Here is a 21,591-nt window from a genome sequence, read left to right as displayed (position 1 = left end):
TGGAGACTTAGCTGTGCTTTTCTAGGGCCTCTGGACTGGTATTTTCTGTCTCTCAGATAGAGAGGAGAGGGTCTGCAGCACTGCTGAGGAGTATACGGTGCTCGATGGAAGGTGGATGGCAGGGAGTGCCTCTCTCCTACACCTGACATGGGTGCATGGCTCAGATGCAGGTGGAGAGCTGTCACCGGTCACGCTGTTGAGCTGCCTTGTTACTCCTGATCCAGGGAGGGAACACAGACTGTGGGGAGCAGGTGTTGCAGCTCGATGGGCTGTGAAGAACAGCATGGCCAAGGCGCATGATGGGCACTGGATACCCATTGTGCACAGCGTGGCTCTGTGAGCTGCTGTGAGCATTGCTGTCCTGTTGTGTGACAGCAGGAGCCCAGGGTGCTGACAGTGGTATTATAAGAGAGCTGTGTCTCTCACAGGTGCAACTGGCACAATTTCTCTGTGCTCAGGTTTGGTATGTGCTGCCCATGCCACCTCAAGTTCTCCCTCGAGCTTCAGTATGGGCAGTCATGCGGGCAGGAGTGTGGCACATCACGCTGCAGGGCTGGAGCTGTTGTGGGGGAGTAGAGATGAAAAAGCCCCTCTGAACGCAGTGCCTTCCCCTTCTGGAGTTACCCTGGGGCTCCATGAGTCACAGAGGGGACCTCTTGATGCTCTGCACTATTTGTAGCTTGCTGTCACAGTTTTAAAGACCGTGAGAATTCATACTGTGGTGGCTGAGCTCTAAGGAAAAGTTGGCACCTACAAATATAACCCCCAAAGGCAATACGGTTTGCTCTGTACAGAAGTATTTCTGCTGATAACATCAGAAGCCTGCCTTTAATGATTAGCCTACTTAAATCCAAGACTCATTTATATTTTAAAAGGCAATATCCAAGCACATTTCCTCATAAGATAGGCGTCTTTTCTCCTATTAAATTTTGTATTGTTTTATCCTATCCCTCTTACAATCTTTGGATTTCTTTGAATGTTTTCTTTTTCTGCGCTGCTGTGAAATCAACCTTTGCTGTGAGCAAGATTTATTTTCCTGATGGGATTCAGCATTTTTTGCCATTTCCAGATGCTCTGTATAGAACAGCTCTTTCCAGCTAGACTTATTTTTTGCATGGTAGCAGTGCTGGAGTCTTTCTTTGTGCTCCAGGTAGGCACCGCTACGATTGCAGCACAGTTGGACTCTGAATTTATTAGACTCAGTCAATGATGCACAATGGGGAACTGGGGTGTAAATTAAGCTGAATGAAGTTACAAAGCCCCACATATGTATTTGTGACTCATATTTCTATGCTCTATTTAGAAGATTATATGACATCTCGCTCTCGCCTTCTGTATTCCTTTCAGAACATCAGTCTTCCCCTTTTCCTTTGCATTCAGTGAAGAAACCAGTCTTGCTGACCTTGGAAGGTCACTTGTCCATGTTAAGATCACTGTGGCTACTATTTAATGATAATTGTTCATGGTATTCCGCAGTAATCCTTGTTTTCCTTTGATAGGATGGGGAAAAAAATCCCCAAGAAATAAGGAAGCCAAAAATTAGATGAGCTTGGGAAGTGACCTGGAGGCATAAAGGAAGGACCTTGTTACTTTTTGGTTGATATGAGTAAGTTGGGATTTTAAGAATCAACTCCTTAAATGCTTACTGTGATCCAAGCACCTTACACCCCAGTGGCAGACACCCATTTGCTCCTGAGCATTTCTGGAATTCAGTGCATTAAAGGTGTCGGGCTGGTTCTGCACTGCCCAATGCGCAGTGTTCTTCCAAGGCCTGGGGCTTTCTTATCACTTCAGAATCATCAAGTGAAGCAGGATGTAATTTCTTCAGCTATTTTCTTATTGTGATGTTTTGACTTTGAACCTGGGAGAAGACTGATCAACACCAGCAGTTCCCATTGAAAGTTACACAGGCTGAACTTCTTATAAAATTGAGTCTTAATATTTTTCTTACAAGATGTAGGCATTGTATGGAGTTGGATGTCATGCAATAGGCAGTTAAAATACAGATTAAATGGTAAGCTTTGTTTCTTTGTTTTTAAGAAAGCTGCTGGTTCCAGTATGCGTTTAATCTGTCATTTGATGTGGTCCAACACTCCTATTGGATCAATAGTTCAGATTGTGTAGGTGACAAATCAAGTTCACTGTGGATCTACTAGATATAATGAGTTAAAATCTTTCTTGAAGTCAACTTGCAAGTGAGTGAAAGTCTTAATACAGATGGAACACTTGATTGGGAAGCACCTCTGATCATACATGCTGCTTTGTTGGAAAACAAGGAACTGGGCCTTTCAAGTTCTATGTTGATAAAACTTTTTTTTAGTGCCCTCATTAATGCTATTAAAAATGCCATTAAGTATTTTTGTCAAGCAAAGCTTCAGTGTAATTTTAGTGTATTGTTAGGGATTTATTAATTATAATCTTTTCTCGTGGAGTCTATTTATTTGATCATGACATTAATTGGCTGCCAAAACAAACGAGAGTTAATTGTGTTTAATTAAGTGTTTGGGAGCAAGCAAGAATGGTTTATTTGGAAAATCAGTTTCATTGATTAGTATGTTTATTTTTGAATAGGAAACAAATAAATGAAGGGAGCTTACTGTTTAGCAGCTTTTCCTTTAAATGCTGAGGAGAAATCATCAATAACAGCCATGACTTCAGACAGATTCAATACCAAAGCAAACCTAAAGAAGTTCTCATGTGTTCTAGGTGACACCACTCTTGTTTTAGTGTGCAGAATTACCGAACAGTAAGGAGGACTTCTGTTGCTAGAACTTGCTCTTTTTTTCTTTAAATCAACTTTCTCGGTCTGTTGTTGCAATAGCAACTAATAGTACTGGTCTTAATTTAAGTCTTGTTTAAATCTATAAGCCAGTAGGTCTGTGCTAAAGCTCTTCACTGTGAGTGTCATTAACTCATGAAGAACTTTTTGGCTGTTTCCATGGGCTGCTTTTGAATTTGATAGGTCAGTCAGCCAAAAGGGCACCCTTTGTGTATGAAAATGAGAACTGAAGAGATGAGTTGAAGATAATGGAGGTCTAGTTTGTAATTGGTTTCAGTGTGCCAGTGCACGATTTGACAGAGAATGATTGCATCTAAGCCAGCTCCCACATCTGCAGTTTAATTATTTCTGTAGTAAGGTTGTATTTTTGAGAGGCTTTAATGACCTGGGGGGAAAAAAACTGCATTTTAGAAACCGGCTTTCCATGGCTGAAACCACAACCCTTTCTCTGCAAATTCAGGTGCCCAGGTGGTGTTTATCTTAACTTTGTTTTGAGTTTCTCCAAAACTAAACTATCCTTTAGTTTTAATTTAGCTTCTCTTGGTATTTCTATTATCTTTCTAGTTGGCAGGCAAGAAAATCCAATGTGCATCAAATGAAACCATTTGTCACGGATTAGTGCATGCAAATACCTCGATGACAGCAATAGACAAAAGCCTGAGAGTGTCTGAATGCAACTCTGGAAGAGAAAATTAATGAGGCCCAAACACCACAGATAGCAGTCCCTAAATGAGTTGATTCAATGCCTAAGTGTAAGGCAGCGCTCTTCTGTTCATTTCCATAAGATGAAAAAAACAACAAACAACTGAGGAAACTTTAGATGTTTGGTGTTCCCTACATAAGTGGAAAGGTGGCCTTGGGACCCCCTGGTTTTCCCAAGGCTATACAATGGCAGAACATTTTTGGTCTATTAACGCCCATCCCCACTGGAAAAGAGGTATGGGGCTCTTGGTGAAGCAGATGTAAAGATGCCCCATCAGTGGTGCTCCTCTATGCAGGTTCCTGTTTGTCACAGCAGGTTGAGTGCAGGTGAGCAGCCAAGTAGGTTGCTCCAGTGACTCCAGAGGTGGCATTCTTCTTCCTCACTGTCTTGGCTGGAAATTTTCTGCATTTCCTTTATCCCTGAGGACAAAGTAATTGTTTAATGCTAGTCTCCCATTGATAACTGTCAACTTATTCAATTCCATAAGTTATTAGATCTTCATCTCCTGCTGGTATTTGTTACTCGAACTTCATTACAAGTCTACTTAGGACTCTGTAGAGTGTTAAAAGACAAATGTGGGCTTTGCCAAGTTTTCTGCTTAAAGAATGATATGAGGCAGTGTTGGGGAATGCAGATGTTGAAAAGAGAATCTGAAGATGCCCTGATTGGGTGCAGGCTGTGAACAGAGGGCACATAGTGTTATCACCCTTAGGAGAGCACCAGGCAGAGAGGCTGTAACTCACTGGAAGGTTCTTGGTGTAGTCAGGCTGGCTGCTGCTCCTTGTAAGTTTTTAACCGCATGCATTCTCCACCCACCCCCTCAATTTATTCTCTTTCTAAATGTCTCCATTTGAATCAGTTTCTTTCATGTATGCTCTTAAGGCCCTCGCTTTCCTACAAGGTTCTGTGAAAGTCTTCAGAGCTGATACACCTGGCTGAGAGGTATAGCAACAAAACAATACTCAAATTCATCCCAATTAGAATAACATATGTATTTGTCAATCAGTCTCAACCATTTCTATTTGGGGAAAAAGATTTGGCATGAAAGATACTTTATCATTTTTTGACATTAACACCAAATTTTGTTAACTGTATTTTCTAACAAAGGAAAATAAGATCTATAACTTTTTTCACCCACAGGAAAGACCCTTTCTGTGAATCAGATTTTCCACTGGGGTAAGTTACGTGTTTTGTTCCTGTTCCTACTGCAGACTGTATACAGAGGAAATTTACCGTTGTAGTGGTTTATGGCTTTTGTTTGTATTTTTTCCTTCTGTGCTTGGATTTGTGTATTCTTGCAGGAATCAGACCCTCATCCTTTACAGCCCTAATTTTTTCCACTGTTCTGATGTTGTAGTAGAGTTAAGACATTGCCATAGAAATAAGTGTGCTGGTCAGGTTGGGGGAAGCAGGCACTGGAAACCAACAAATGTTGGGGATAAAAATAGACACAAATTAAAGGGAAAGGGATTTCTGTTTTCAATGTGAGTCATTTGATGGTTTCCCCTGGTAAAAGAGTTCCTTGACTTTTTAGATTGGATTTGAATTGGCTTTGAGCTGCAGTGTTTCATGATGATGTGCTTTGTATATGCAGTAGGGTATCAAGTGGTTTCTTTTTCAGTCTTACTCTTCTTCCGAGGCTCAGAATGTGCAAGTCCCTCTTGAACTTAGTTCTTATGTAAATTGAATTATTTGCTTATGTTCTTGTTTTGTTTTCTAATCTTTCAAAGAAATAAAGGAATCTATACAGTGTAGAGGTGGAAACAAAGTGCAGAGTAGTATCACAGTTACGTTGCAGTTCTTCTGATAAGGATTATGCCTTTATAGTGCTGCTCCCTGCCTCTGAGGGGGCTCTGCTCTTCAACAGGTGAGAAGGGATAATCCCTTTGTCATGGTAGAATCTATGAAGCGAAGTCTGTTTGGGATTTCACTTCAACTCTATATGAATTTTCCTGCTTTCAAATTTAAATAGAAAAAATTGTTTTCTCTGTTTAGGTACTGACTGTGATGTAGCACACCTTAATAAAAGTTTTGGAGGTCCTTCAGTAAGCTGTAGCCTCTCTGCTTTTAACAAAGGGCTTTAATATCTGTTTCACATCAGAACCAAGTATATAAACAAAATTCTTACGTACTATTGCTGGAAGAATATATGCTGGCAGCACATGTAGATCTCCAGGGCATCAATATTTGCTGTGAAGAGAGCACCCAAAACAGCACCTGCTTATCTGTTTGAGGTGTCTCTTTCCCTTCATGCCCAACCATGGGATGACTGATCCCCATGTGCAGCACTTCCACAGCATCCAGCACTGAATCACTTGAGGATACTGGGAGATCTCCATCACAGGTGTATTGAGGGTAGTGGAGGCTCTGTTATTCTGTTCCTTAAGCGAGCTTCTCGGGGCTGTGAAAGAGTTTGTCCTCTCATCTGGTACCCACGGCAGGCATACTGTCCCTGGGCATCCTCAGCATGGCTTGGTGAGCAAGTGAAAGCATTGCTGTGAGCTAAGTGAGGATCATGGAGGCTTTTTGCTTTTCTCTTTTTATGAAATCAAGCGCTTTAGTGTGAGCCAACTTCACAGCAGCTTAAACTTTCATGGTGGTTAAGCTATAATCTATCTGACTGCCCCAGCTGTGAGGTGTAAAGAGCCTTCACGTTCACTTACTCCAGCTTAGTTGACAAACAAGTTGTAAAATTAGTGGATTTCTTTTCCTTGTATTCCTGTTCTGAGCTGACAAAGAGGCTCAGCACGTGCAGATGGGCAGTGTTCTCTTGGCTTCCATGTGCAACTCTCCGCTTTTTGCTTAATTGCTTCTTTCAGGGCACGAGAAGGCTGGGCTTGTCTTTGGACAAAAAGATTTGTTTTAAGTGTGTTTATCTCTCCATGGCTGTGCTTTCTACCAGAGTGCAATGCTTCCAGTCTCCTGCAGGCAGTGTGACACCGATTCTGCATAACTTAGAGTGTATTTTTGTAACACGTCTGACTTGCAAATCTTGTTAACTGCATGCTGTTATCTCAAAATGCTTGCAGGCTGGATACAGCAGCATAAAAACATTGTGGCAAGATAAATCTTTTCTTTTTTTAATAAGAAGGGAAAGAATAAATCTACTTGCTGCAAATGAGCTTTGCTCTATTGGTTGCTTCTAAAGAGATGGATTGGTCAGAGTTGAGACTTGCAAGGTCCTCCCCAAGAGAATGATGCTATGGAGACTCCTACTTGGAAGGTCACTCAAAGGCTGGAGGTGTGGTGGGGACTGGTGTTGGATGCTTTCTGACCTGTGTTACGTTTCCTGGAAGGGTTCTGTGATGTCATAGAACCATAGCAGGAGCCCCATGTCCCATCTCATGTTGGGTTGGACTGGGTTCTTCCAGAAGATCTTCTTTCTCTCATGCAGTATGGCAGCCAAGCTCCAGCTAGTGGCTGTTACCTGGCTAGCAGAAGGTATGTAGAGGCTCCCGTTAGACCTTGAGAATCAAACTGGCACTTGATTTTGTCTGTACTGTTGCGTTAATGTAAAAGTAATTATTTTTAACATCTTGTGCTCATGAGCTTCTGTGTGCATAAGGAACTGTAGCAGACTTTCATTTCTATTGTGACAATTGTTTATTTTCTTAGGCAGGAGGAATACACAGGGTAACACTGCATTTTGCAAAGCAGTATTTCCTTTGTGTGACTAAAGCAGTGTAAATAATTGAATTTTTTTTTATGTGACAGCCAAAGCAAGATATCAAATGCTGATTTGGCACAGTATTTATGTTTTGAAATTAGTTTAGAGCAATTTAATTGTTTTCCTTGCTAACTGGAAAAGAAAAAGAAAACAAAACCTGAAATAATTTGTCTGATTTCTAAACAGTGAAAGAAAAGCAAAGAACCGCCAGATTATTATTTTATGGGGGTGGGGGGGAAAAGAAGTCTAGAGCAGAAGGTACTGCTTCTTTCCTTAAATTGGGTTTTGTATTGTATCTGATTTGAGATGCGCTTAATTTATTGGTTTCCTGCTCTGCTTTCTGCCAAGAAGGAGTGCTGTGGTCTTATGATACTGACTCTGTGTGATGTGGGCACAGAGTTTCTGCTGTTCTGCTGCTGCATTTTGAGACATCAGGGCCTGAACTGTGGAAACTGTGAAAGGAGTGTTTAGATTGGATATCAGGAGGAAGTTCTTCACAGAAAGTGTGGTCAGGTGTCAGAACGGGCTGTTCAGGGCAGCAGTGGATCAGCCATCCCTGCAGGTATTTGGGAGTTGTGTGGATGTGGTGCTTAGGGATGTGGTTAGACTTACATGAGGCTGATTGTTGAATCTGGTGACCTTAAGGGTCTTTTCCAGCCTTAGTGATTCCATTCTGTGTTTTTTCTCTGCCTACTTTTGGAGGAGGCAAGAGCTGTGCCTTAAAGCCCTGCTCCTGGCCACTGCACTTCCACTCAGAACAGAAGCAGGAGTCAGTGGGGACCGAAGGTACAGCTTGGGTAGGTTGATGTCTGTGATGCTATTGCAGTATTTAGCTGACTTCTGTCACTCCAGACCTCTGTTAATTTAACAAGCTGGTTTTACTTGTCAGAGTGGTGTAGTTATTTGTCTGAGATCAGTGCTCCTTATTCATCAAATATACACCTGTAGCACTTATTTAGTGTCCTTGAAGGAGTACAGACTGGAAACTCACTTTAAGAGGTGGTGCTTCTAGGGTTTCTCTTTATGTTTAGCTGAGTCTTTATATTAGACACGTCCTTCTCTAAGTGATAGCATCAACTTTTGTCATTTTTATATAAACCCAACTTTGCAAAGCACCACTGTTTTTCTTTTCCAGAGAAAATATGATTATCAGCACTGATGTTGTCTGTGCTATAATATTAATCACTGGATACAACAGTTATTTAAACTGTATCTACTTAAGCCTTTTTCACAAATGTTTCTTGTGCAATGAGTGTTGGGGGAGACATAAGTGACTACAGTAGATTTTAAATAAGAACCTCTGCAGTAGTTCAGTTAGGCACCATGTGCCACCTTCAGTGAGATTCCTGATGTTTGTCAAGGAAAAATAATCCCAGTTTCATCAGGATCCAAATTATGGTAAATCTAAATGAAAAGATCACTCAGCAGCATTTTTGTCAAGAACATCATGGTTAAGGATGTGGTTTGTACATATCTCTGGAAACTGATTTAGTTTGAGAGCTGGAATCTGTCTTCCATTGGGCTGTGGGCTTTGTGTTTTCTATTTCCAAAGAAGAAATCACACCTGTTCAGCACACATGAAGCCAGCAGCATGGCTGCGCAGCAGTACCAAGGGCAACATTTCTGCAGCTGTATAGCGTTGGTACGATACCTGCCTAGTTGTGTGCAGTATGTTTCTGTGCTGCTAACCAGCTCAATGGCAAGCCAATGTCAAATAGAAAGAAAAGTGTAGATTGGTTTCATAGGTAATTTATGTTTGTTAGAAAACAAAGGATGTCTGACTGTTGGTTTGGTGTGTATTTTCACGCTATTCTCATAACTTGACAAATTAAGGTGAAGCAACAAACAGCCCTTGAAACCTGTCCATCTTTTTTTTCCTTCAGTGATTTATATAGAGTGATACCTATAAATTATAGAGGGTATTGGATATTGTGAATGAGCAAATACTTTGTTTCCAATTCAGTTTTGTGAAATATCTGTGTCTGCAGAAGGTAATGGTGCCATCCTACTAAAACCCTGCTTAACACATTCAAGACAGTAAACCATGATGCAAAGGTGCAGATTTTTGATGTCTTCTTAGCATTTATGACATGAAAGTGTGAGTCTTTATGCTGGATTGTACACATTTCTTTTCTTGTTGCTTTTACTGTGGCATGTAAATGTCAAAAGAACAAAAATACACATCTTGTAACAGGAAAAAGATGAAAAAAATTCCATTTTGCTCTGGTGCTCTGAATACTTTGACATCTGTAACATAACCATTTCTCAGTAAATAACTGACCCAGTTTTGGATACCCTCTTCTCTCTGAAGTCTCTCTTCCTTCTGTAGATGGAACTTGTGGAAAGATGCTTTAAGAAAGGAAGTTTGAGTTTATTCTGTTGCAAAGCCTCCTTATTCAGGGCTATTCCAGTCTCTTAATTTCTTCACCTTTAAGCTCTGCTGGCCAGTTAGATGTCAGTGCTCTCAAGGGTTGTGTTTTCTAATAAAGCACTTAAAATCATGAAGGATAAATGTATGAGGCGTGGAGCAACATGAGTTGTCTTGCTTTTATTCTCGCTTGTCTATAAATATTTTTCTTACTAAATTTTGAGTTGTCGTTCCTGTAAGAACTTGTAAAATACATATCAGTGCAAGTGGAGAAAGTGCCTAAAGTGTGCTATGGCTGTTTCTATCAATATTTGATATCTGGGTAAGTGCACTTTATGCTGTAAACAAAGCTTTGGTATATTGGTGGAAGGTAGCTGAGGTGTTCTCATGTATGTTCATATCCATACCTTAGCTGTAAGCCAACTCATTTTCTGCTTTGTGCTTCCTGCTATCATCTAGATTTCTTTTGTGGCTTTTTGGGGAGCTATACATTTAATATGTAGATGGTGAGATCCAGAAGTCTCAAAACTATACAATCAATCCATGTGGTGATCTGCTGCTTAATAACACCCAGGAGGGTGCATTTTCCCAGTTGGCAGCCATGGCATCAAGGTGATGCTCGGGGCTCCTGGCTCTGTGCATCTGCCCTGCACTGTGCTGTGTTTTTGTGTGCAGTGCAAAGATGTGCTATTCAGCAGCGAGTGGGGATTTGAGGTAGTAGCAGGTTTTCTTTACAGCGAGCTTGCCAAACATTTTGGTTTCATCACACCTCCTTTGGCAGTGATGGATGTATTAATTAGTTTTTTTCTCATGTCGTTGTCTATAGCCTGAAAATGTCAAACTGTGAGCGCATTTGTAGATTAAACTATTAGTGCTTTTCCAGGAATTATATATAGATGTGTATTGCCAATAAATGAATAATAATATTAAGTCACTGTAGTTGGAGAATTATACATCTGCTCTTGATTCATTTTTCCCCTGCCACCAAGACACACACAGACAGTGCAGCATCTCACCCAGCTGTCAGCATCTGAAGATGTGTTCTCATTTTGAAGTTTTTTATATAGATACATAATGTGAGGGAGTGGAAGATATAAAGGTTCCATCCGTGTGTGTTTCTGCAGCTTAATTTACATTTATTATTTTTCTCAAGGAAGGAAACTTCCTCACCTGCGAGGAGAAAATGAGGTAGACTATAAAACATTGTTGTTAATGGCAGCAATGAAAATGTTCAGTGATTTGGGATGTTAGAGCAAGTCTGCTGGGAAGGGGATTAGTAGGCCAGGCAGAGGGTATTGTGATCAAAGTGCATAGTAAATTAATTTACCTCATACTTCTACAATTTATCATGTAGATATCACCTCTGCACATGAACAGATATGAGTATGGATGCAATATTGCTCTAGTGCTTATATCTTATTCCAGAACTTAAATAATTTAACACTCCTGCTTTAACCTTATTGAAATATTAAAACCTTGAGATCCTTTAGATTTGCTTTTGTTACAACTGTAACATTACATTTTCATGTCATCATGACACTGGTTCATAATTGCAGCCCAGACAGATCTTTGGCCATTTAAAGAGAATGCAAAACTGGCTTTGACTGGTAAGCACAGAGCAATTTTGGCGTGAGCCCAGATTCATGTTGCAAAAAATGTGGGAATTATGGATTCGTGGATATTCGAGGCCTTCCTCAAAACTCATTTGCTTGCTTATCCTTGCAACTCACATTCTGACTTTGTCACTTCCCATCTATGTAACTCTTGGCAGTGGTTTATTCTCAAGCTGCAGCAGTTACACTTCACAATTAGACTTGACTGGGAAACAATTAAAAATAGCTGCTTTAAAGTATAATGAAAAGTCTGTCAGAGTTTTGATGGAGAGTGGAACAAATTAAAGATCCATGAATTGCTGCAGAAGGTGCTCTGGGTTGGAGGTGGTGGTGCAGGAAAGCAGAGCATGCAAAGAGCAGAGTTAGGTCCTGGCCTGGGCTGTGGGGCTCAGTGCTGATCTGTTATGTGTGGTCTGGGGCAGTGACTTGACAGGGATGCTCTGGTCAGTCTGTTCCTTAGGCTGAGAGTTGTCCTGACCCTCAGCAACTCTTTCCTATTAAAATCACTCCTGAATAGCTTCAATGCTATTAGGTTTTAAATATTGTTACCTTGAAAATAATCCTAATAAAAAAATCTGATTAGCATTAGTCACCGTGCTTAACTCAATTAAGCTGAACTGATCCCCTTTGCTCATGGAGCTGCTAAGCCCAGCATCACACAGGAGAGGGCTCGCTCCTCCTGCTGTCCCACGTCCTCTTTGCAATCACTGCACAGCCATCAGCTTCTGGAGCTGGAATCCCTTTACTGCCTGCATTCTTCTAATTAAATACTTATCTCCAGGTCTTTTAAAAATTTCATAATTGGTGTATGTAGCTGGTTGTTTCCCCTAACGTCTGAAGCCATTTTATGTACAACTTATCTGAATGTACAATCAGCTAAATTGATACTAATTACCATTTGTGAGACTCCCATGAATTGTTCATTTTCTGAAGGGAGACAAGTTCTCTTGACTGCTTTTTATGGGTAGAGGTCATGAATATCATTGTGCTAATCTCTTTTTGATTACTAAAACCTGATGACTTGGATTTCTTCTTCCTAAAGTATGGGCACAGGGCCTTTACCTGCAGTGTGACAATACAGTGCACACCAGGATGGAGGGGTCAATGTCCTTGAGTGATGCCAGATGAACAGTGCTTGTGGGAAGCAGTTCCAGGCTCTCCTGATGAGAGAAGGAGACTGATTCCAGGAGCCAAGACAGGCTGCAGGCGGCAGTGGGGGAGAACAGCCGATGCTGTGAGGGTGGCAGTGCTTGTGAAAGCTGCTAAATGATGCAAACTGGAGCTCAGACTCCAAAACTGGCAAGGAAAAGGTGATGGAAGAAGTTGCTACTCCTGTAGAGAAGACAGAACTCCTTCCAAAACAGGCACTTAGCACTCAGTTGAATTTTCATCGTAGTGTTACTCCATCAGCTGTCATGGGTTCTAAGACTGCACTGATTCAATGGCATTTTACAAGCCTAAGCCCCAAAGTCTTGGGGCAGTGGAGTACTGTTTTGGGGGATTATATATATGTCTGTAGAACTTCTTACAAAGCGAGTTTTATTCGTTGCTCTTATGAAAGATTTTGTATGAGCTCGGTGATCCATCACAGAAAGGAGTGAATGGTTAATAGAGGCTCTTGATCTTAACCACTGCAAAATTAACCTCTTCTACTGAGGCAGAAAATCTGTATCAGGACTACCACTGTTCAGTGTCATGAGGGCGGGTGATACATAACTGTGTCTGCAGGCAGCAAAGAGGTGTCTGGCTGGGACAGGGAAGGAAAAGGAAGCAATTTTCTTAAATAAAGGAGGCCAAAACTGCCAAACCACCACACAATGCACTATTCTGACCACAAATCAACCACAATCTGGGATTCAGCAGACTAGAGGCTTAAAATGACTAATGAAAACGTCTGCAGATGTGCTGTTTTCTGTTTACAGCCCTTGTTTTAACAGTGTAGTTCTATTCACCACTTCATTTTGTTTGTAATGTGAATTTTGGTCATGCCTGCACAAAAATCTGCTCCCATCTCTGCTGTCCTTATCTTTTGGCTTTTGACACTGACCACTGTATCTAGAGCATTGATTTTTACTGTGGCTAAAGCAGAACTCGCTGTGCCAAATCCCACTTTTCAGTATCATCCCCTGAACAGCTCCATCCTATCTATAACAGTAGTGTCATTTTCAGCTCCTCAGCTGTGTCACCCAGACCACTTCTCCATTGTGCTGCATGAGCTGCCTAAGGTGTGATCGTTCCAGCTTACGTGCTCAGTCAGAAGTTCAGGCTCTTATCTTACGCTCTGATGATTTTTACCTTTGCACGTCTACTCTTCGTGTTTTTATTCTGTCCTGATGTCCATCTGTAAAGATGAAACAAGGTCTCTCCTTAGTCGGTATCTTCTTGCTGTTTTTGTATTCCCTATTATGTCAACCATAAACTCCTTGATTTCATTTTAATAGCCTTTTTGGTCTGTCCTCAGCAGATTTATTCTCTGCTTATTGTGTTTTCATGTATATCTCATTGTTCAGGCTTTCATGCGGTTCATTCACATAGTGCTTTGTGTTCTCTTTTAAAGTACTAAGCCACTTCAGGGTTGTTGTTGGGATAAGGCATTAAATGTAACAATTGGTTTGGTATGCTAGAATAGTTTCTCTGATAGCGTACAGAAGGCTGTCTTTAGAAACTAACTGCAAATATCTGTAGTTTGGGTAAGAGATTTTTCTTGAACTCAAGAGACCGTGTCTGATCTATAAGGACCCCTCCCGGGGCACTGGTTTAGATTATTATTAGGCACCTACTGTGAATAGGCATCTAGTTTAAAAAGGTCAATTGCACAGAACTTTTATTTCAATGGGTCTTAGTCTTCTGAATGTTCCTTTCATAGAAAAGATTATTCTGGGCATATCTGCATAGTGCTAAAGAAGACAGAGATGTCCCTCTCGGAGCCTATACTGGCTCCAGAGCCAAGGTAGTTGCAGACACGTGTGTTGTGTGGTTCTCTGACTTTGATAAATAATTACTTAAAAAATCTATTAAAATGTGTAGGTAATACTAAATTAACCAATATTAAGTTTTAACTTATACGTATGAGCATGCATAACGTGGAATGGCCCTGTTGTATTAACGTGAGCCAAACTGTGCTGCTCTGCAAGAAGGAAGATGTTATTAAAGTGAGGTATATGTGTATGGCTGGGCTATTGGCTTACAAACTGCAGCTGTAAACCCAAGGCTTTGGAGCTCTCAAAAATATATAGAAGTGCATATATGTATTTATTGATAATAACAGTCTGACTTAGGACAAGATGTCTGTTAGTGCTTGTAGCCCATGCTCTGCCAGCAGCCAGCAAGCACTTAATTAGTGTCTAAGCCCTGTGTTAGGGCCTTAAGGGTGACCTTCAGTAGAGGGGAGCAATCAGACACTTAATTTCCTAATTAGTGAGTGGGGCTAATGGATGCATGGCGGCATCAATTCCACAAAAACTGTTCTTGTTCCTCTTGGGTTCCTCAGACTCCTTTGCTAGAATCGATTGTATCTCTGCCCTGAAAAATGTATAGGCAGTGTGAAAGAAAGCTATTTTGGCTTGAGATGCTGCGAAATCAACGCTGCTGTAGTATAAAAAGTGATTTAAGTGATGCTCTAAAATGAGGGCAAGGCATTGTAGCTCATCTCTGCTGAAATATGTTGCTAATAACTATGTTCTGTTTAAAAATAATACTAATTAAAATGTGGAGTAGGGAATTCCTTCAGAGCTGGGAGGCTTACATTGCTCCAATCAATATTACACAGAATACTATCAGTAATACTTATTAAAGGCAACTCTCTGAAAAGGAGAAACTCACATTTCTAACATCTGTGGTGCTTCAGTGACCAATCTATGTACATGTGCAGCATGCTCACAAAGCATCCCTTATTTGCTGAGGGTTGCTGGTGCTATGGCTCAGTAAGCTGGTGTTGGATTCAGTGGCCACAGGGAAATTATTTCCCTTGCAGCAGTGGGATACAGGGGCCCGCTTTTCCCCCTTTCTAGCTTTCTTTTCCCCTTGCTAGTATAGCTCAGGTTTGTGTAGTGACCTAGAGCTAAGCAATTACTGTGCATGAAAGTGCATAGGCTTGCTGGAGTAAAATACTGATGAGTGTGCCACAATTATTAAATGTTTGGTATTGGGCATCTTTTAGTACTCTTCACTAGTTTGTTTTTTATTCTTACTATGAAGAATGTAAGTAACTCTCAACTTGATCTTTCCATGTCATTAGCTACATCTTATGCTTTTCTTTGGCCATGCCCTTTGTTTGTACCTGCTGGAAATTGTGTTTAAATAGTTCTTCACTGCCCTTGCTTATTCTTGGTCCTTTTGCTGCTCTTTCTTTGTCCCGTGTTATTCCCACTTCGCCTTGTTCATAGTGAGGATTCTAAATTGCATACTTCTAAAACTTTTTTCCTCTCTACTATATTTGTTTCCAAGGTATTATTTTTCTAGCTCCCAATTCATATGACATTATGGCTGAACTGTGTTTTCCCAGCTTTGATGTTGTGTGCTTTAGAAGTATCTTGGAGAACACAGAGCTGACCATTACAGCTTGAAATGGGCTTGCATCAATTATGTTAATTCTTGTTTAATTTCACGTGTTGTTTTTTGTTTTCCTCCTTAAAAACAAAACAACAACAAAAACTGGGAAAAGTCAATTGAAGCACTGTTCAACAAATTAAAATAACAATTAATGTTGACCTTCAAAGTGAGGAAGGGAGAGTCGATGCCAGTATTCCCTCAGAGCCCCAGCACTGTTTTTCTTCCTTTGATAATACCGACTAAGTGGAAGCAGCTTGGGCAGATTTGTGTGGGGAGGTGTAAAAGTTGTGGGAGTGTGGAAATAGGAAAATAAATTTATCTTCGTCCCACTGCAATGTGTCATTGCAGCTGTTTATTTCAATAGTTGTTCCACATAAAATAGCGACACAGAGTCAGCTTCTCCACTGCCTCGAACTGGCAGGTAATGGGCCAATAAGCAAGAGCAGCCCCCAAAGCTGGCTGTATGACCACAGGCAGCTTGGGCTGGGTGCAGTTCTTGCTAAGTTAGTTGACAAAAAGCCACTTTCTGTAAACAGCACAAAGGAGCTTGCGCTGAGATTATGTTCTTGATTCTTAAAGGCAGGAGCATCCCCCCCTTTATTTACTTTCTTTTTCCATCTCCTCATCTCATTCCTGATGGAGCTGTGGGAGAAACAGTGAAAAGGATTCTCCTCTCCCTCAGCCAACTTCTCCATCTCAAGTGCTTCTAGGAGACGCTTCCCTTAGAAAAACAACAGGTGAACTCCTCAGGTCATTGCTTCTGCTGCTGGCAGTTTGGAGGGTGACCTCCAACACCACTCTGACAAGCGAGCATCTCTACCCTTGTAGGGATGTCTGTTTTGGCTCTGATATAAATTAAAGCCATTAGTTCATCCCCGGGCCTCCTATGGCACCAGTGAGTTGTCACAATGGAGAGCAACCTCGCCATCTGCTCCCAGCTTCTCTGTCCCTGACCAAAGACTTCTAGCAGAGGTGTGTCTTTGGGCAGAAGGGTAAGAAAAGACTTTGGACAGCTTCAAACCTTTTCATTATTTAAACGTGGATTCTTTAGTATTTATTAAAACATAGTAACTGTCAAATTTAAACAGAAAAATAGCTGTTGCAAATGCAAATTATTTCTAAAGTTCAACTGCTGCTAAATGAGATTCTGTTGCTCCTATACTTAGAAATGCTTAACATAAATTATGACCTAATTAACATTTGCATGGTAATCTAGACTTCCTACAGCTTATTCTGCTAATTAACACATGACAAATGATCAGAAATTAATATTTCATTGAAACATAACTTGTCCAAGAGAGCCCATTAATGTTGCAGAGAACATTTCATTTTCTTACAGTTTTATACCTGCAAAGTGTTTTCTTATAGTTGACTATTACATAATATTTGTCATTAAAATTATTTGTTATTAGCAAAACAGGTGTGATAAGGACAACTGAAGGTGTTTCATCATAAATTCTTCACAGGTTTATTAAAGTGCGTGTCCTGACATGATCACCTGGGTTAATTAGGATTGGGGTAGCTAGGATTCTTCTATAGTATCCCACTGGACTTCAAACAGGCAGCTTCAAATAGATTGAAACAGGTGCAAAAACCATGTGCTGTTTTTCACTTTTTGTTTATTTGCAATGTGGTAGCACCAAAGTGTAGTATCCATTCTGTGCAATGCAGTGTTAGGAGTGGATCTGCAGGTTAGCTCCAAGCAAGCCAATATCAGTCCAGAGCAGTGCCACACAGAGATACCAGTTTGGCTCCTTGGTTGTTCCTGTGTTTGCTGTTTCATGTTATTTTTCCCTTTCTAATGCTTCAAAGTGTCCGTGTTCTCATTGCTGCTGCAATGGGGCCATGCTTCCATCACCCCAGTGGGACCTGTCTCCTTTTCCTCACCTTTCTGGGGAGGCGGGATGGCTCTTTGCAGGATACAGGGCTCAGAACTCCTGCTTTGAAGAGTTTCTCATCTGAAATGAGTAGTAAAGTAGAAATTATAGCTAAAACAGGGAGAGCTCACTCTCTAGAATATTTCCTTCCTTTTTCTTTGGATATAAAGAGCCCAAAGACTTGAGAAATTTGTATAGGCTAAGACACATCATAATTAGCTCATATACCCAAGAAACTGAAGTTTTACATCAGGGTTGTAATTGGGATTACATGATCAATGCAGCACACAAACCCAATGAGTTAGTTCCTTGTGTTCGAAATGATTAAGTACTGACCATTCTTACCATGCTTTGTCAAGCATTTCTACTTCTAAGCAGTGCTCACTCTGAATATGGATAAGGATGTGTCTCCTTGGGCTAAAATACTAAGCTTGATTACCCTTTAAAAAAGTTAAATGGAAGCAGGTTGTTTCCTTCCTCACGCGTTCCTCTGCAAATAATACCAGTTAAAATGATAGATATGCTTTTGCAGGAATGTACGTCTCATCTTCAGTGTCTGATCATCAGACGCATCCCTACAGACACCACTTGCTCCATTTCTTTTAGATAATACATCACTTGTTCACTAGGCAATAAATCCTTAGTGATTAATCAATCAAAATGCTTATTGGCTTCAGGAAGGAATCTCAGCTGCTTGCAAAAAAGCAGGACCTGCTCTCACAGGGAAGAGCAGAAACACATGCGCACATTAGACTAACATTTGCTTAGTTTTAAAGTCAAATTAATTTAGCCTTGCCTGAAGCTGAGAAGGAACTTAATCATATATAGAGGGTCTGTAATAAATCCTGCGTGACACCTGGTATTTTCCTGTGAGCTCTCAAATGAAGGGGGTACAGCAGACATGTGGGTCATGGACAAAGGCTTGATGTTTATGAAGGACCAGTTGAACTCTGGTGTTTTGTATTTGCTTTTCTGCTCTTGCAGCATATGCCCTTGTTGGAAGGAGTTCCTCACTCAGTTTTGTTGCACGTGGCTGCTTGTTGCTATGCTCAGACACAAGCACAATGCAGAAATGTATCTGAAAACTGTTTCATAGGTATTTCTCAGCTAGCCAATCTCCAGTGTATAAGGTTACTGTCTAAGGTTTGAGCTTTATGGGTGTCATACCAATCAGTACTGCTATGCTGATGATCCTTATGCAGTCATTCTCCTGTTGCCTCCTCGGGACAAACCTTAGCGAGTACTAGCGATAACATATTGTGTAATTAACTATTATGGCTTTAAAGTCATAATGTTCTGGGTATTAGTAGAGCCATAGTTTTAAAATATTTTTTTTTGTAAGGGATAAAAGAATTTCCTTCATCCACAGATGGAAGTGAAGAGACTGGTAATATTGATCTGCCAGCAGTAATATGTATTTTACAACAGAGCCTGGAAGATATCATCCCTTTGAAGCTCTCGTTCTTGTTTAACTATTTTTTCCTTTGTTCTCTTCTGTGTTCTGGCATTGATGCCCACGATGTAAGAGAGCTGAATGAAAAGCCTGTCAGAAGTCTAACAGTCAGTGCCTGTTTATGTTTTTCTGTTCTGCATTAGGTACTCAAACACATTTGACCCCGAAGAAGACTTCCTTTAAGGCTTTTGATTCACTGTGACAGGTTACTTGTGTCTGCATTATGCAGGTGGCATCATGGCATTTGCCCTCTACCGTAGAGCTGGAGGAGAAAGTAATAACGTGAAATTTCATGTCAATCACTCCAGCTGTAGGTGGCCTTTCAGTGCTTCCAAAAGCCTGAAGTGCGTAATTTTCTGTATTTCATAGAAAACACTAAAAGGTTTCTAGTGTGTGACTTATGCTTAGTACAAAATACAGTGCCAGGTTATATGTTTTTTCAACTAATTCATGAACTGATTCTTTTGAGTTTGGGGAATCTCTGGGTCAACTCTGAAGCTGCAGATATGATACTCTTTCTTCAAAGAAACCTTGAAGAATTTGATTAAAATCAAGGTTTTCTTGGGGCTTTGAATCTGTAACAGCCTCCGAGTCTTTGGGCTTTTCAGGTTCAGTTATATTTTAGTGTTCTCCCAGGAAGGAGCAGCAGCACATGTGGCAGGATACATCTGGGATGGCTCATACCTCTGATCTCTAGACTGCCTTGTAAGCAAGGAGGAGTGGATATTGTTGGTGTCCTAGAGGCCAATAGTGTTTGAACTTTTAAACTGTGTAAAAAAATAAACCAAAAAAAAAACCAAAACAAAAAAAAAAAAAACCAAAAATAAACCAAATAAAAATAAAGAAACCCAACAGGGCTATTTGCAAGCTGCGTTTTGGATAAATCCATGTTCATCCAGGATTGTTGCACTTAATTGTGTTGATGCAATCTGATTCATGCAAGTAAGTGGCACTAAAAGTTGGTGCCTGTCTTCTTTAAGATAACGGGAATATAAAAGAAAGCATCTCAAATGTCTTTATCTGTGACAAAAAGATGGAGTCTTCCTCTCCAGGTGGAGACATGGCACATCACCCATGGATCTGGGAGTAGCAGATATGTCAGTCAGGCTCCTGCTTGCTTTACAGTAACAGCAAGTTCTTATCTTCAGTGGTCCTACATCCTCCAAATGTAGAGCTCGTATGCTTGTATCCATCTCCAGAGTTTTCACTTTGAACTTCTGAAGGTCAACAGCAACTTGGGCTGCAGACTGAAATGAATCTTCAGCCACACCAGCTCTTGCTTCACAATAATCACATAAACAGAAAAGATGTTCAAAGTTGGCTGCCTAGCCTTGGTATTGTGGAGGCTGGGACTTGTGCTTTTTGACGTACTTATTTAGCCTGTTAAGCTGGAATGCTTCATTGTATTTTGGCTCCTTACAGTCTGCAGGTAAATTTACAGCTGCTTCAGGAAAGGCTTTTCTTCTTTCTAGTCATTTGAAGCAAAAAATACTTCCAAATAGACAGCAAGTCATTATCAGTTGTCTTTAAGAAGCAGCGGTCAGTGCAGTAAGGAATGAACTGCCCTTCCAATTTGGCTAAATGCAATTAAATACTGCTGCATTTGCTGTAACAAACTGATAAAGTGTCACAGTCATCAGCTAAAGGAGACACCTCTGGTTATTGAAGGCACTGCTCATTTCCTCCTCCCAGATAAAGGATCTGTCCGGCTGTCAGGTGTCAGTGATGCTGCTGTTACTGGGCTGGGCAGAGAGTAGCACACTTCTTATGTGTTTTTATGTATTTTTCTAATTGAGTTTGCTGTGTGTTTTGCATTTTCAGCTTCTTAAAAAAAAGGGATTGAGCTTGTAATAGTTGGAGTGCTTCCACTCTGAGCCTGGCTGCATGAACTTGCAGTCAGAAGGGTTTTGTTTTCTCTGCTCAAACTCATGCTTTGTTCTGAATGTCCCTGCTCACAGACCATTGCAGTCAGAGAGAGTCAGGCTGAGAGAGAGAGGAAAAAGTGTCTGTTTTGGTGATTTCAAAGTGAATTCATTATGGGATAGGATTTTCTTGCTGAGAATAGAGGTCATGCTACCTGAATTTGGTCTGTCTCCAGCACTGGACTATCTATTACTCTAAGTCAATTGATATTTTTGCTTCTTGTTTTGCTTTTGAAATGGAAAGAGCACACCCGAGTATGTTTCCAGCATTAATTCTTGTCACTAATTTGAGATGCTGGAGAAACCCGTGATGTGGCTGTGATATTCTTGTTTGTGCTATGGCCACTCCTATTGATGTTCATTTTTCCTCATGTAATAATTTAGCTGGGGAAGAAGTGTCCCTTCTTTGGATGGGTGTTAACTGGCTCTTTTCTGTCCTCTCTCCTCCAAAGCATCTGGGGCTCATGGAGCATCTGCCTGCATTTTAGGTTGTTGCCAAATGAAAGTGGCTGTGCGCTGATGCACACATTGCACATTTTCTGACTTGTCTAGCTAGATTGATGCTGGAAGGCAATGTTTTGGCTGCTGGGGCTGGTATTTACATTTAAAGCTGAAATGCCTGCTTCTCTGCTTGGAGATGAGGTTGTCCATCCACAGC

The 21,591-nt window shown here is 40.8% G+C and overlaps 1 protein-coding gene across 5 annotated transcripts in view; it reads left to right on the top strand.

The window, feature by feature from the left end:
• TAFA1 (TAFA chemokine like family member 1) overlaps positions 1-21,591 on the top strand; it is a 286,245-nt gene that overhangs the window by 100,605 nt on the left and 164,049 nt on the right. For 3 of the 5 annotated variants that reach the window (XM_085516242.1, XM_085516243.1, XM_015875449.3), the window contains one exon: positions 4,623-4,658. The exons of the other annotated variants lie outside the window; for them this stretch is intronic. In XM_085516242.1, the coding sequence (XP_085372368.1) occupies positions 4,623-4,658 (36 nt within the window). The remainder of the gene's footprint in view (positions 1-4,622; positions 4,659-21,591) is intronic. 5 annotated transcript variants of the gene reach the window in all.

This window comes from Coturnix japonica, chromosome 15, assembly GCF_054131305.1.
Source record: "Coturnix japonica strain WE chromosome 15, WE-NBRP24, whole genome shotgun sequence".
Classification (NCBI taxonomy): domain Eukaryota; kingdom Metazoa; phylum Chordata; class Aves; order Galliformes; family Phasianidae; genus Coturnix; species Coturnix japonica.
The sequence above is the reverse complement of the archived record's forward strand: the minus strand, read 5'-3'. Positions and strand labels throughout refer to the sequence as shown.